Here is a 13,891-nt window from a genome sequence, read left to right on the forward strand (position 1 = left end):
TAACTGATACTACAATATCATTAGGTATGAACGCATGGATCAAATTACATACAATCAAAATTCCATATATCGCATAAGAAATACCGCGCAAACAAGCAACAGATTGTTTTACACAAATTATTGTAGATTTTGTCTCCCAAACTGACAGAGAATCTAGAAACTCAGATAATGATATTCGATTATCCTATCAAGTGCTTGTTGAAAATAAGAGACAAATGGTTAGTTTGCGACCTTTAAGAATTGATCATTAAAATATCAGTTTTTGATATTGTTATTTGATGAATATATTCGATTTTTCTCACGTTTACTGGGTTAGTAGTACAATTTTTTTTAATTCGACTCTATGGCAGAGTATAAAAGAGTAATAGAACCAAGTTTGGTCAGAATAACATCGGATTTGCATATAGTTGCTTAGTTAGTTCTCCAGCAGCGCAATACTTTTCATACACAGAACAATGTTTTCAAAGGTAAGTTGGGGTTTGTTTTTGTTTTTTTTTAGACTTTTACTTAATTTTATATCTTTCATGCTTACAAAAAAAAAGAATTTTGCTATTCTTTTGTCATTTTTTGTCAGGTCGATCATTTCAATTAGTTGATTCGAAAATTAACTGTTTTAAATAGCTTTAACCAGCCAATTAATGTTAATTTAACTGTGATGTCGTATAAGAAGTGCTATCAGGAAAGGAAATGGGATACCAAAATACTATAATAGTTAAAGTATAATAAACTATGCAAAAATAAAAAGAAATCCAAATCCGAAGGAAATTTTAAAAAGAAAGCTAGTGAACTGTGACTCCAAAATTCAATAAAGCTGGTGAATTGTGATTCCAAAATTCTATAAAACTGGTGAAATGTGATTCCAAAATTTAATAAAGCCGGTGAATTGTGATTCCAAAATTCAATAAAGCTGGTGAATTGTGATTCCAAAATTCTATAAAACTGGTGAATTGTGATTCTAAAATTCTATAAAACTGGTGAATTGTGATTCCAAAATTCAATGAAGCTGGTGAATTGTGATTCCAAAATTCAATAAAGCTGGTGAATTGTGATTCCAAAATTCCATACCACTTGCGGTAATAAACTATGCATTGCATTACTATTTGAAAGGTAGAAAATAATTTTTAAAAAAAGTTTTTAAAAACAAGCTTTTACTAGTAATCATAAAAATAGAAAAAAAATATTTTTTTAATCAAAAATATGCAGGTCGGAGTAAAAATGATATAGTGCGGAGCTTTAAAATAATGTTATATAAAAATGCAATCACAATGAATATTTAAAAAAAAACTTCCTAAAGATGTATTAATATCATTAATAAAATTAGCAAAGCAAAAAAAAAATGAAGTCTATCTACACAGCTAAAAGAGAACAAGTAGACACGATACCTATGCAGGGCCAGATTAAGCCATCTACTGCCTTAGGCAATAAAAATCTCTTCCCCCACTTTGACTCATCCATACTTCCAAAGTCAAATAAGTTTTTATTGATTTCGATTTAATTTCTATATAATCAATTTTAAACATCAAATTTTTTTCAAAGTGAAATAGATAAAACATTAAATTGTAAATCCTTTCAGGACATTTGGTTTTCGGTATATCATGTATTTAAAAAAATTCAAAATTAAAATGTAAAAGTAATTTTATATAAAGGAGTAAAATAAAAAAAAATGACAAAATGTTTTAACATAATATAATTTTTATTTCTTTATAGGACATTTTTTTTTAAATTGTAAAACAACATATTTTTGCTTTTAGGATTACAAAGTAATATTACGTAAAATTACAAAAGATAATTAATTAATATTGCTCTCAAAATAATGCTCCAAAATTTATACGATATTCTATTCTAATTTGAATATACAACTTTCGTAAATTTAATAAAAAACAAATTTGTATTATTCAGAAAATACTGCAAAAAGTGTTGAGATTTCGGGATCACCCCTCCCTTCCAAAAAATTGGAGGATTTTGCTTACTTAATAATTCGACTCTGGTTAAGATTTCTCCAACGACCCGACCTTAAATATCAAAATAACTTTATTAAAAGTCGAAGAATCAGAATTTATTCTTTATTAAAAAAATAGATGCATGAAAGTCGTAATCCGATTATTCTTCACTATGCAATTCGAAATATGATTAAAGAATTCATAGTTTAATTCTTTAAAAGTAGTGCAAAGGACAAATATAAGAACAAATAAAGATAATTTTCGGTACCCCAAGTTGTTGCTTGTGACAAGAATGAGAATAACTAAAAAACTCATCAATTCAGTAATATGCCGTATTTTCGAGTAAAAAGCGAGTATAACCAAAAAGGGAGTACTACAATTCAGTGTTATAAATGCTATGGCATTGTGCTGCTTTTAATTGTTATGCTAAAACACGGTACCTAAAATTTTGCTCATTATACTCATAGAGCTTGTAGTATAACTGAATGAATAAATTTATCTATATTTCTTTATGCCTTCATTAAATCGCATCTACAGCTGCTTTTAAAAAAGTTTCCAAAACATCTAAAAGTCTCCAGACTTATAAATCCTGTTGTCTCATACACCATATGGTAATGTTGCAAAATATTATAACTATGAAATTCATACATTTCAATCTCATCTCAAAATTCAGATGAAATACCTATGATGAAGTAAATGCTATAAAAAATGTAAATTACTTAATATAGAGCTTAAAAATAACTTGAATCAAATATTAAAATGTCTAGAAATTAGACTAAGAAATTAAAATATCCCAATTAATAAATTTCGAATACATGCAAGATTTAAATTAATGCTAGTTATTCTAACATCCTCCTCTATAACGTAATCAACAAAACAGGTCACTGCACCATCTTTAAACGATAGGAACCAGATTATGCTCTTTGTGTCTGGTGTGTTCGAAACTTTCTTTTTTTTTTTTTTTTTTTTTCCCTCCTCATTCTACTCAATAGAACGAAGACATTTCATTCTTACATAAAAAATCAAAAATTCTTCTGCGGTGCAAAAGTAAATTTAAATTCCATTTGCAACGGAAGCCGAGTTGCAAATAGAATCAATAAGTCTTTACCTTTCGATTTGCTGATTGAGCAGTTCTTAAAATTCTGCTTTATTCAATAAACGTCGCTGCTGCTGATAGATTTGAGCAAGGATAGGGAAAAGGGTCATCCCTTTCACTGTCTTCATAAAAAATTTTGACTTCGTTAGCTTGATAGTCTGAATGGAATGATTTCATGAAGTGTTCTTCTCTTTTTCTGAATACGATCCGAGAAAGACGAGTTGATACTGATTAATTTCAGTAAATAACTAGAAATCACTAAATGAACTATTCACTGATAAGTAAAAAACTAAACAATCTCATGTACTTTTTCAATAGCTCTTAATGAGCCTAAATGTCTATATCGAAAAGCAGACATCCCAACTAAACGGGATATTTAGTCGGCTGAGACACTGAAAGACATTTTTTTTCCTTGCTTAAAGAAATGTGGTTTTTTTTTTTTTTTTTTTGATATTCCAGCAAGAGTTTAAATAAAGTAAAGAGCCTTTCGTTTCCTTTCACAAAAACTGCCTTTTTAAAAAACGTGTTTCTTTTTTTAAATAAATTATTTATACAAAAAAAAATTCAGGATAATTCCAGGAAATTTTTTTAATCTGAAATAAGCCTTCAAAAAATAGAAATACCATGGGTCATCAGATCACCTCAAATTCATTCAGGTTTGCTTGTTTTTTCAGTTCTCTGAAAATCATTTGATCTTAATAAATGAGTCATTTACCTGAATCATTTGCTAAGACCACAACAATCAGTCAGAAACTGGAAAAAAAAATTATTAAACGAAATTTTGGTGTTTTTCCGCGATAACTTCCGAAAGCACAGAACTGATTTTTACAACATCTTAAAGTTCAAAGCATAATCTTTCCAACAGAACTAATGTTTTAACTTAGAATTTAAGTTTCCATTTTTAATGCATTTTTCAAAAAAATATTTTAATCTTATTTTTCAAAAATTAACTTCACACAAAATGAAAATAACATTTTACCTGCTAGAGAACATTGAGTGCGTAGGAACAATTAGCTTTTATCAGAGTGTTGCCACCATGTTGAAGAAACTTATATTGAAAGATTAAATTAACTGTTAATGCAAACTAAACCTAGGAAATTGTAATTTTCAGAGTGTGTTTTTATAAAAATATGAAATATAATATTTTCTTTAAAAAATGTGATAAAATGTTTTCTGTCATGTTTTAAAATAGCTAAATTAATTTAATAATTCAATTTTATTTAAGGCATCAAAATTTAAATATATAAAGAATATCCACTTTAATCAGTGTCCAACAGTTAATTTCTAAAACTGCATTAACTGATGTATATATCTAATAAAAAATTGTCTATACTAAAGAATTAATAATATTTTATGTAGTTTGAATCAATAAATGTTCTAATGAATTACGAATTTTAAATTTTTATACAGATCCTCTCTTTTGTGAGTTATATTTAATTAAATATTCTTGTGAAATTAATATTTTTAATAAAAAAGTTCCACTTTTGAAATTTAAACTAATTGAGTTGTGAAAATTAAGAAGTCTCTATTCTATAAAAATGTGCGATTTAGGGCCTTTCCATCTACCCTAATCCTTGAAGAAAATACGCGGTCATCGCTAGGACTTTCCCCAAGTTCGGTTGTCTAAAATAATGAAATCGTTCCTAAAATAGCGATGTTCAAAAAATTATTACTCGGTCAGGCTTGATCGCAGAAAATTAAAACATTAAACTGTCAAGATAATTTTACTGAATGCGATTTATAGGAACAAAGGACTATATAAAATGTAGACTTCATAATTTTTTTTTAGAATTACATTTATTGATTCAAATAAAATAAAATAAAACATGAATTACCTCATTGAAATCGTTTGGAAAGCAAAACTGAAATTTATGATGAATAGAAATTTTTATTGAATAATTCTTTAAAATATTGCTTAAATTATAAAAAAAAAAAAAAAAATTGTAGTGCACATAAGATTATGATGCTGAAGCAGTCGATTCTCTGTACTCGTTGTTTTTTGTTTTTTAATATCTTTGGTTTTAGTAAAAAAGCTTTCGCATTTATTGAAGTTTTAAATAAGAATATCAATTTCAAATTTCAATCTTACGGCGTCTGACAATAAATTAGAAAGGTATATATTACAATGAATAGAATAACGTAAGGTTTCTATAATAACATGAGCTATGAGACTATTGAAATTTGAAGCTTATAAATATTTTGTTAAAAAAAACTGTTAAGAGACTAAGGAAATATTTAATTTCCTAATTTCATAAATATTTAATTGAAAATTTTAGAAATCATTACTCCTGACGAACCAACTGATTGCCAAAGGTTTTCTAGTTAAAAATAAATATCGAATGTTACAACGAATTGAACATGTTTTTTAATTGAAATAAACGAAGATAAAACTCAATATATCTAAACTGTTTAAAATTAAACAGACTTATTCGTTTTGTTGTAATAATTAATACTTATCAAAAACAAGGAATTAGGAATTATTAGGAATTTTTACCCACTATTTACTTCAACTCTATATTCTGCTATATACAACATTAATTAAATATCATATAATACATTCATTTAAGATTGTAATTAAGTTTAAATTGTTTTATTATTTGATTATAGATACTCCATATCACACGCGTTGATTTTTAATTGTAAAAAAAGCTTTTTTATAATGCAGATATTCTTTATTTTAATTTGTGTCGTACAAAATTTTAAAAGTTTGAGAACCACTTTATTATAGAATGAAAGGGGATAGATATTAAAAGACTAATGCAGCTTCACTTAAATTGCCCAACCAGTGGTTTGCACAATAAAATGAAAACGATCGAAAGCAAAAGCATGTAAATGTTTTTGCTCTCAAGCAAAAACACAGTTGTGAGGTTTCACTTTCAGACTTTTTATGTCCTGGCATTCAATAAAATAATGAAAGGAGAAGTAACAAAACATCGGATTTGCAAGTTTTTATCTCACGTAATGCACGGATGCCTTCAGTAGTTTTACAAGATACTATTGATTTAATTAATTTTTAATATTGGAAATGTGAAGACTAAATAAATATACTAGACTCAAGTTTTTTTCGAATAATACCTATAAGAGGACATCTTAAATTTTAAAAATAAAACTAGACGAATATTGTATGTTGCTGGATAATAACTTTTCAGAGTGAAAGTAATAAATATAAAGATTTTGTTTCAAGACATAGATGTTAGCGTTATAATTAATTCATAATGTAATAAAATACTCATTAGAACTTTGGAATTTGGTAATTGTCTAAAGCTAGGAGCTTTTAGACAATGCCAGACTTGCCCCTCTGATCATTTTCTTTGATCAAATTTTAAAAATCATATATTTTTTCAACAATTTTAATTGAATTTCAATATAAGCAATTTTTAAATAACACGTAAAAAATTAAAATAACAATATATTTAATTGAGGGCGACTTGTAGAGAGTTGGCTTCAGTATTTTGCTAATAAAAAATACTTCATCTAAGTTTAATTTTTTAAACAAATTTCGGGAAAATTATAAGATTTTTTAAATCATTCTAATACTTAAATACGAACTTTCAAGATCATAACTTTTGGATCAATCAACAAATCTCAAAAAATATTAATCAATAAACGATAGTAAAAACATAGGAAAAAAAATTCTAAAAATAATGCTACAAAATTCGAACAATATTCCATTTTAATTTGAATGTATTCAAATACATGGCAATAATAAATCAAATGAAAGAATAAAATTAGAATATCTGAAAATGTAGCAAAAAAATATCGGTCCCCATCAAAATTATGGGGTACCTAGGCAACTGCCTACTTAGCTTATTTGATAATCCTGCCCTGATGATAGCTACAAAATGCAATGAGCCTGAGAAATAAAATTTGGTGCACAAATTTAGCATATAAAATAGAGATCCTTAATAAATTTTGAACCAAATCCGTCTAAAGGTTGATTGTCTTTCACAGACAGGTAATTGCAGTAACTATAAAACATAATGAATTAAATAAATATAATTTGGTATGATATTTTAACTATAATTGTAATTGTGTGCTACATTTTGATATTATTCGATAAGAAAAAAGTGTTCCAAAATGCATATTTCATTTTCTGGTGCTTGCGTATTAATTTCATTGCCAAAGTTCGCATACAAGTTTCACGCAAAAGATCGATATTTCGTAACAATTGGTCGCCAATGTCATGCAATTAATTCAAAATTACTGACATTCCTCACTAAACTACAAATCACACAATTCTGATGAGTAGGACTCTGAAAATCAAAATCTGAGCACTTTTGATATTCACAGCCTTTGCCGAGGTCTATAACCTTATGCGCAGGAAAAGGAAATAATATATTTAATAGAGAACAAGCGAAAAGTCTTGAGAAGACTAGTACCTTTGGTTATTGCTATTGAGAGAACTTCAACAGTTTGAAGTCTCTTGGTGATACTTTATCAAGTCTTTAGAATATAAATAATATATATAATAATAAATATAGGATTACTAATGAGATGAATATTACTAGCACCTCTTTACCTTCAAAATGGCGACAACAATTAGCATTTTTTGAAATAAAACAAGTTGAAAGACTTCTTGGAGATACTTTAAAAATATGGATTGTTAAGATGATATTTAGCAATATGAAAATATGAATTATACACGCAATAATAAATGCGCTTTGATATTTAACCATAAAAGTTGCAAATATTAAAAGAAATATTGAAGAAGAGAGAAAGAAGGAATGACTACTAATTATATCACATACAAAATAGTCGCCCTTGGAGAAATATTATTTAAGATGACTTTTTAACGATTCATTTATGAATACGTATAAGATGACCAAATACATATTATTATCATGGAAAGCATAACGCTGTTTTGGTTTGAGTTTTGAAGCCTCAAAATATACGGCGGAAAATTGGCAGTTTATCGCTTTTCAGGCATCAATTATTCGCTTTTTGGATTATTAAAAAATGATAAAGAATGTAACATTTCGCAACTTATCGCCAACAAAACGTTACAACTTGGGACGAATGTCCGCTATGTGCCCGATTCTCCTGTCTGGTCAATAAAGAGCAATGTCGTAAGACGTTAGTGTCCGATATATATACATACATAATTTTCAATTTTTCTAGTTGGCAAAAAACGTTTGGGTGTTCGAACGATTTTGAGATGGTCAAAAACCGTCGCTTTTCTGAATGATGTTGGTGATTCCGAAATATGATCCATGTGAAACCATGATGTTTTCCTGTCAGATTGATACCACGGGAATTTAAAAAAATAATAATAATAATGTTCTCACATAGTAATTTGAAATTTGAGACACATTTTTTTTTTTTTTTTTTTTTTTTTTTTTACTTAAGATTAAAACTCACTTCGGTCAAAATTGAGTCGATGGTAAATGAATGCTGTTTCAGTTTCACGTATATTTAGTCTCTATTAATCGAGTTTTCGATTATTCGAAATTTTTACTGTCCCAATCACGTTTGCATAATTAAGGTCTGCTAAAGAATTTGGAATCGGGGAGTTCCTTTTTTTCGAAATTCATGGGATAAGAAATCATTTATTCAGTAGTTTGAAGAAAATCATTTTAGCCAGGTGATTAAGACAGTGAAATAATTCTATTTTCATAAAAAGATTTATTATATCTATATACATATTTGTATTTTAAGATTTTTTAATTTTTCAGATTGTTTTGATTCTGGCACTATCAACTTTTGCTGCAGCCTTTCCGTTTGTACCAGTGAAAGAAGTAAGTAACATAAAAATCTCGAAAAGTTTGAATGATTTCTGCAATACATTAAAAAACTAATTTAAATTTATATTATACTATAAAAATAACTATTACTATATAGCAATAACTATTACCAAATCTTTCAAGGGTGAAATAATAATTTTAATTTCATACGTACCAAGTAAACTAAAGATAAATTCAGTAACCGTCAAAAGTTTTGAACTCGATATTTTGACAAGTGTCTATTTTCCAAATTTTCCGAGTCTGAATTGTGGCATTATATCTCTCTGTCTGTCCATTTGTATGTCACTTTTTCTGTCTGTCTGGGAACAAGATAACTTAAAACCGTTTTGAACTGGATGCATAAAATTTAGAATGTGGTGACTGTTTAGAATTTGCATTAAATTTGTTTTATTTTTATCATCGAACTCTTGTGATGGGAAATCTTTCTGTCTACCCAAATACGGATGAAAATGATAATAACAAAACGAGAAAAGCACATACACCGATACACAGGTTTATCATTTAAAGTGCAGATCTGCATCGAATTTCGTACGAAATTTGTCAAAGAATTAACTGCTTGTCGGTCTGTACTTCTACATGTATATAAGAGCGATAATTAAAAAATGTGACAATGTAGATAAATGAAATTATTTGATAAATTTAGCATTTAGAATACAAATTTTAAGCCACATCTGTTTAGGGGCTAGCCATCTATTTGGTCCACATTTTCACATGCATTTAGCATAATAACTCAAAAACTGAATGACTTAATCATATGAAATTTTGTATGTGATATAACTATAATTGTACTTTTGTGTCATTCCGGATAGAAACCAAATTCCCGTTATCAATCCTCGCCAATGAAAATCCATTTAATAATAAACTAGTATCAGTTTTCTTTATTACACTAAGAAATGTATAACTTTTCAACTAAAAAGACCTTATGTTTAATGAGAACTTCATATTATTCGAGGGCAACTAAATTCTCTTCTTCATTCAGACTTATAAACAACTTCCATACTCTTATGATATAATATTGAATATGAATATGCAGGATCATGTTGTGACGTAAAAGACTACTTTATAAATATATTAGATACTTACACTTTTTTTAACTCATATATTAAATTACTTAATAATATGACCAAAAAAAATAAAGAGACAAATGAAAACGTGTTTTTAACCTGTGGTGGTATATTATTGGCAGCAGGTATTAAAAGTACAAGGAATTGAATTCACAACCTCATCAATAGTTTAACAAGAATAAATAGTACCGGCGTGACATTTCACTATCACTCTCGCACGATATTTCACTCTAAGAAAACAGAAATTCATCAATGATTTGTTCCAAGGAGTCTCTTGTAATTTCTGTCTGAGGAATCTATAACTGCTTGCTCATTTCTATTTCAAACCATAAGATTTTGTTGCCCTCAAAGTAAAATTCAAATTTCTAGTCCATTTATTCAATTTATTTTATCCTCTTTAGATTCATAAGCCATTGCCATACTCTTTCGGATACAAAATCAAAGACAAGCACGGAGAACAGCATCGTGAAGAAACAGGAGACGGTGTTGGTGCCGTGAAAGGCAGCTACGGATTCACAGACGAAAGAGGAATCCATCGCCAAGTACACTACGTAGCAGACAAGGCTGGTTTCCGCGCTGTTGTCAAAACAAATGAACACGGAACAGCCCCACTCGATCCAGCCCACGTTAAAATGCTTTCTTCAGCTCACCCCTATCTTGGTGGAGCTGGCGCAAAGGTGCTGGGTGGTCCAGCCTTGGCTGGTCTGGAAGCAGTTAAATTCATTGGTGCTGGCTTAGCAGCAGAATCAGCAGAAATTGGAGCACCACTGGCTTTCGAAGGTTCTCCATTTGGCGAAACAACTAAATATGCTGCGCCTTTACTTGGAGGAGAAATTACAGGCTTTGACAGCAGATATGGGGCTTATTAAAAATATGTCTTTTATTTATGTACAAGGTGTTTGTGTATATGGTGTTAAGATATGTCTAAAGATATTATGGTTTAGAACTTGGATGTACCATTTTTGTAAATAAACATTTTGGGGTAAATATCCTGTACCGTTTTATTTAATATAAAATAATTACAAACAACAGCTAATTCTATTTCTTTAAAAAAGAAGAAAATTATATAAAATACAAAAAAAAACCGTAAATCTAATCAGTGAAATCTTATATATGAAAGAATTGATAAGTTAAGAAGGATGGTAAAATTTAAAACTAAATGCATTCAGAAAACAAAATATATTGTAAAAAATTGAAAATAGATTTTCTAACAATAAATACATTTCAAATTCAAAATTTTATGGATGTTAATGAATTGTGATTATATCACTACCAACTTGAAGCCCGGAATAGAGATTTCAAAAATATTCAATATCAATCAATCATAAGCTTGAATATATCCCTATAAAAACAATATATTTTAGCTAATATCATAAATTTAATTTATGGGAATATATTTATCGAAACCAAACTGATAATCCTTCCTGCATAAATATCATAAATTTAAATAACAAGCTTCGAAATTAAAAACAATCTTCCAACAAAAGTAGATTTTCCACACGAATTTGCAAAAAAGAATCTCTCTTTGCATATTTTAGGTACAACTTTTATTCTTATACGTGATTTATGCATTAAAAAAATATGCCTTTAGCAACATCGCTTCAAGCATATGCCATGTTCTTTAAGCTTTTACAATATATCATTGCGAAATACAAAAGCCTACATTTCTGGTTGGCATTTATCAATTCATTAAGACTTCATCAATTCAATTAATTCAGAATTACATCTATTTTTCAATCTTATGTTATGTTTATTAATAATATATTTATTACCAAAAATTAAATCATTGAGTCTTTAGAACCCAACTTTCAGAAGTCTTTCCATTCCTCAGAAGGAACTCCTCAGAAGTTTGACTTTTCCCTAGGATAAAGTATCATGAACGACATCTAGGATGCATATCCTTAAATATTTATATGCCTAAAGAAAAATTAAGTGAAATTTAAATTTCTTTGTGTGAAAAATTATAAGTATGCTTGAATTTTCACTTCATTAAACTTACAAATAACTCATATGTCAGTCTGCATTAATATCCAACTGAGTGAAATAACCTCTAAGCAAAAGTTCGTTTTGATTCTTTAAATTCAAAACTATCCTTTTAATTCGCAATGAATAGTCACAAAATATAATGAGTCAATGAATAAAAGTTCAAAATAGGAAATACAATTGTTACACTTCGTTTCAAAAAGAAATCTTCAGAGGAAGCACATGAAAATAAATATTTATTTTATAAAAAAATATATAAAAATTATATAACGGCAAGCATCAAAATTCGATGTCAATTAATCTGGCTCATTATTAAGATCTCTCCCGCTCTATGATAGAAAAGAAGGACAACGTCAGCGAATGGAACTGCGTCGGTTTCTTAATACAGAGTGCTGTTATGGCTTTGTTAACTAACAAAATTTTAAATGTCATGCAAAAATAATAATTATTATAATAATTCACTTTGGCGGCTGAATTCATTGCCAACTTTATTTAGTCAATAAGCATTTGATATGGTGAACAGTCTAGTTCACCATATCAAATGTGTCTTGGCAGATATCTTTTCCCTTTTTTTTACGATTTTAAAAGAATTGTCTTTCCCAGAAACACCTACTCTGCATATGACAAAACGCAAATCCACGCATGACCCAGCAAAGAAACAGTTGATCTCGTATAAAGTGAGAAATGATCTAGTGATAATTAAACCATTAGAAACTGTTTACGGACTTTATCTAGAGTAGGCGAGATTAGTACTACACGTTATCTCATGATGCTCGCCAGAAGTTGAATACAAAACTATAGAAAGAATGCGTAATCCAAAAATTCGAAAACATAAGAAAAATAAGCAGTAATTTCACTTCAAAATTAATATATGATCATCTTCCATCCTCAGAGCCACTAATTTTGTAGCAGCCTTCATATAACCTCCAGCTTGAAATTTTTTTGAATCTTAATTTTAAAAGAAAGTTTGAAAATAAGTAGAAATACTTTTGAAATGAGAGAAAACTGTCTAAATTCTATAATAATATAATATAATTCAAAGCTATTCTCTACCAGAAAATAAAAAATGTGTGTGTGCGTCGTGTGTGTGTGTGTGTGTGTGTGTGTGTGTGTGTGTGTGTGTGTGTGTGTGTGTATGTGTGTGTGTGTGTGTGTGTGTGTATATTAAATGTTAATTAAAATATTTATTAATTTGAAATTAAGCAAGATTTCAAAGGTTTTATACCATAACTCTCAAAACTATTATTGCAGAAAACGGATTTTTACATTATCTTAAAATTAACAAATATATATCTTTTCTATGATGAAAATTTATCTCCCGGGCGAAGTTTTCCTAAATATTGGCAAAATAATAAAATTAGGATTTTTTTTTTCATTATAAGGATGAGAAAAATTATTGTGAAACTTAAAATTTGAAATTTGTTAAAATTAGAGGAGAATGAAGACAAATCGCCACGTTCTAGACCTCCTTTAGTTCGAAAACAAGTATTTTGGAAAATGTCCATCAGTCTGTGACAAAGATAATTCAAAAACACTTTGAACTAGATGAATGAAATTTGGTATGCAAGCTTACAACCAAATGTGTAGATTTCTATCAAATTTAGAGCACATTCCATTCGGAAGAAGTCTGTCTGCCATGCTGTTCCAATATAAATTAGCACGGTAACTGCAAAACGAAATTAGTTAGATCGATCAAATACGGTACATAGATTTAACATCTGTAGTATAGACGCAAACCAAATTTTGAGCGAAATCCAACAAGAGATTGGGCGTTTCTCGTTTTGCACTTTCAGAAACATGCAAGAGCGATAGCTGAAAAATGCAATGACTTAAATGTGTCACAATTGATGTGGAATTTTGTAATTACAATGATAGTCATTTTTTTTTTTTTTTCAATCTTTTGCGAAAAACTCGTCTGAAACACAAATTCGATTTGCGTATATTATTAACCACGTAGGATTAATCAACAAAAACACTTGTCAAAGATCACGCGATAGGTTCAGTAAAAATGCCAAACAATATTTTGCAATTATTGTACGCCACAATCATGCTCTGTTATAACATCTT

General features: G+C 28.6%; 1 protein-coding gene across 1 annotated transcript; it reads left to right on the forward strand.

Annotated features, from left to right (window-relative positions):
• The first annotated feature begins 455 nt into the window (after positions 1–455).
• Positions 456–10,710, forward strand: LOC129984898 (adult-specific rigid cuticular protein 15.7-like). Its single transcript, XM_056094852.1, has 3 exons — positions 456–467; positions 8,709–8,771; positions 10,243–10,710. The coding sequence occupies exons 1-3, from the start codon at positions 456–458 to the stop codon at positions 10,708–10,710; spliced, it is 543 nt and encodes a 180-aa protein (XP_055950827.1).
• Positions 10,711–13,891: the final 3,181 nt, after the last annotated feature.

This window comes from Argiope bruennichi, chromosome 9 (genome assembly GCF_947563725.1).
Source record: "Argiope bruennichi chromosome 9, qqArgBrue1.1, whole genome shotgun sequence".
Lineage (NCBI taxonomy): Eukaryota > Metazoa > Arthropoda > Arachnida > Araneae > Araneidae > Argiope > Argiope bruennichi.

Excerpts from the sequence above, each read along its gene's own strand:
- LOC129984898 (XM_056094852.1), top strand. Across the intron at positions 8,772-10,242 it reads CGTTTGTACCAGTGAAAGAA|ATTCATAAGCCATTGCCATA; the intron begins GTAAGTAACATA and ends TATCCTCTTTAG.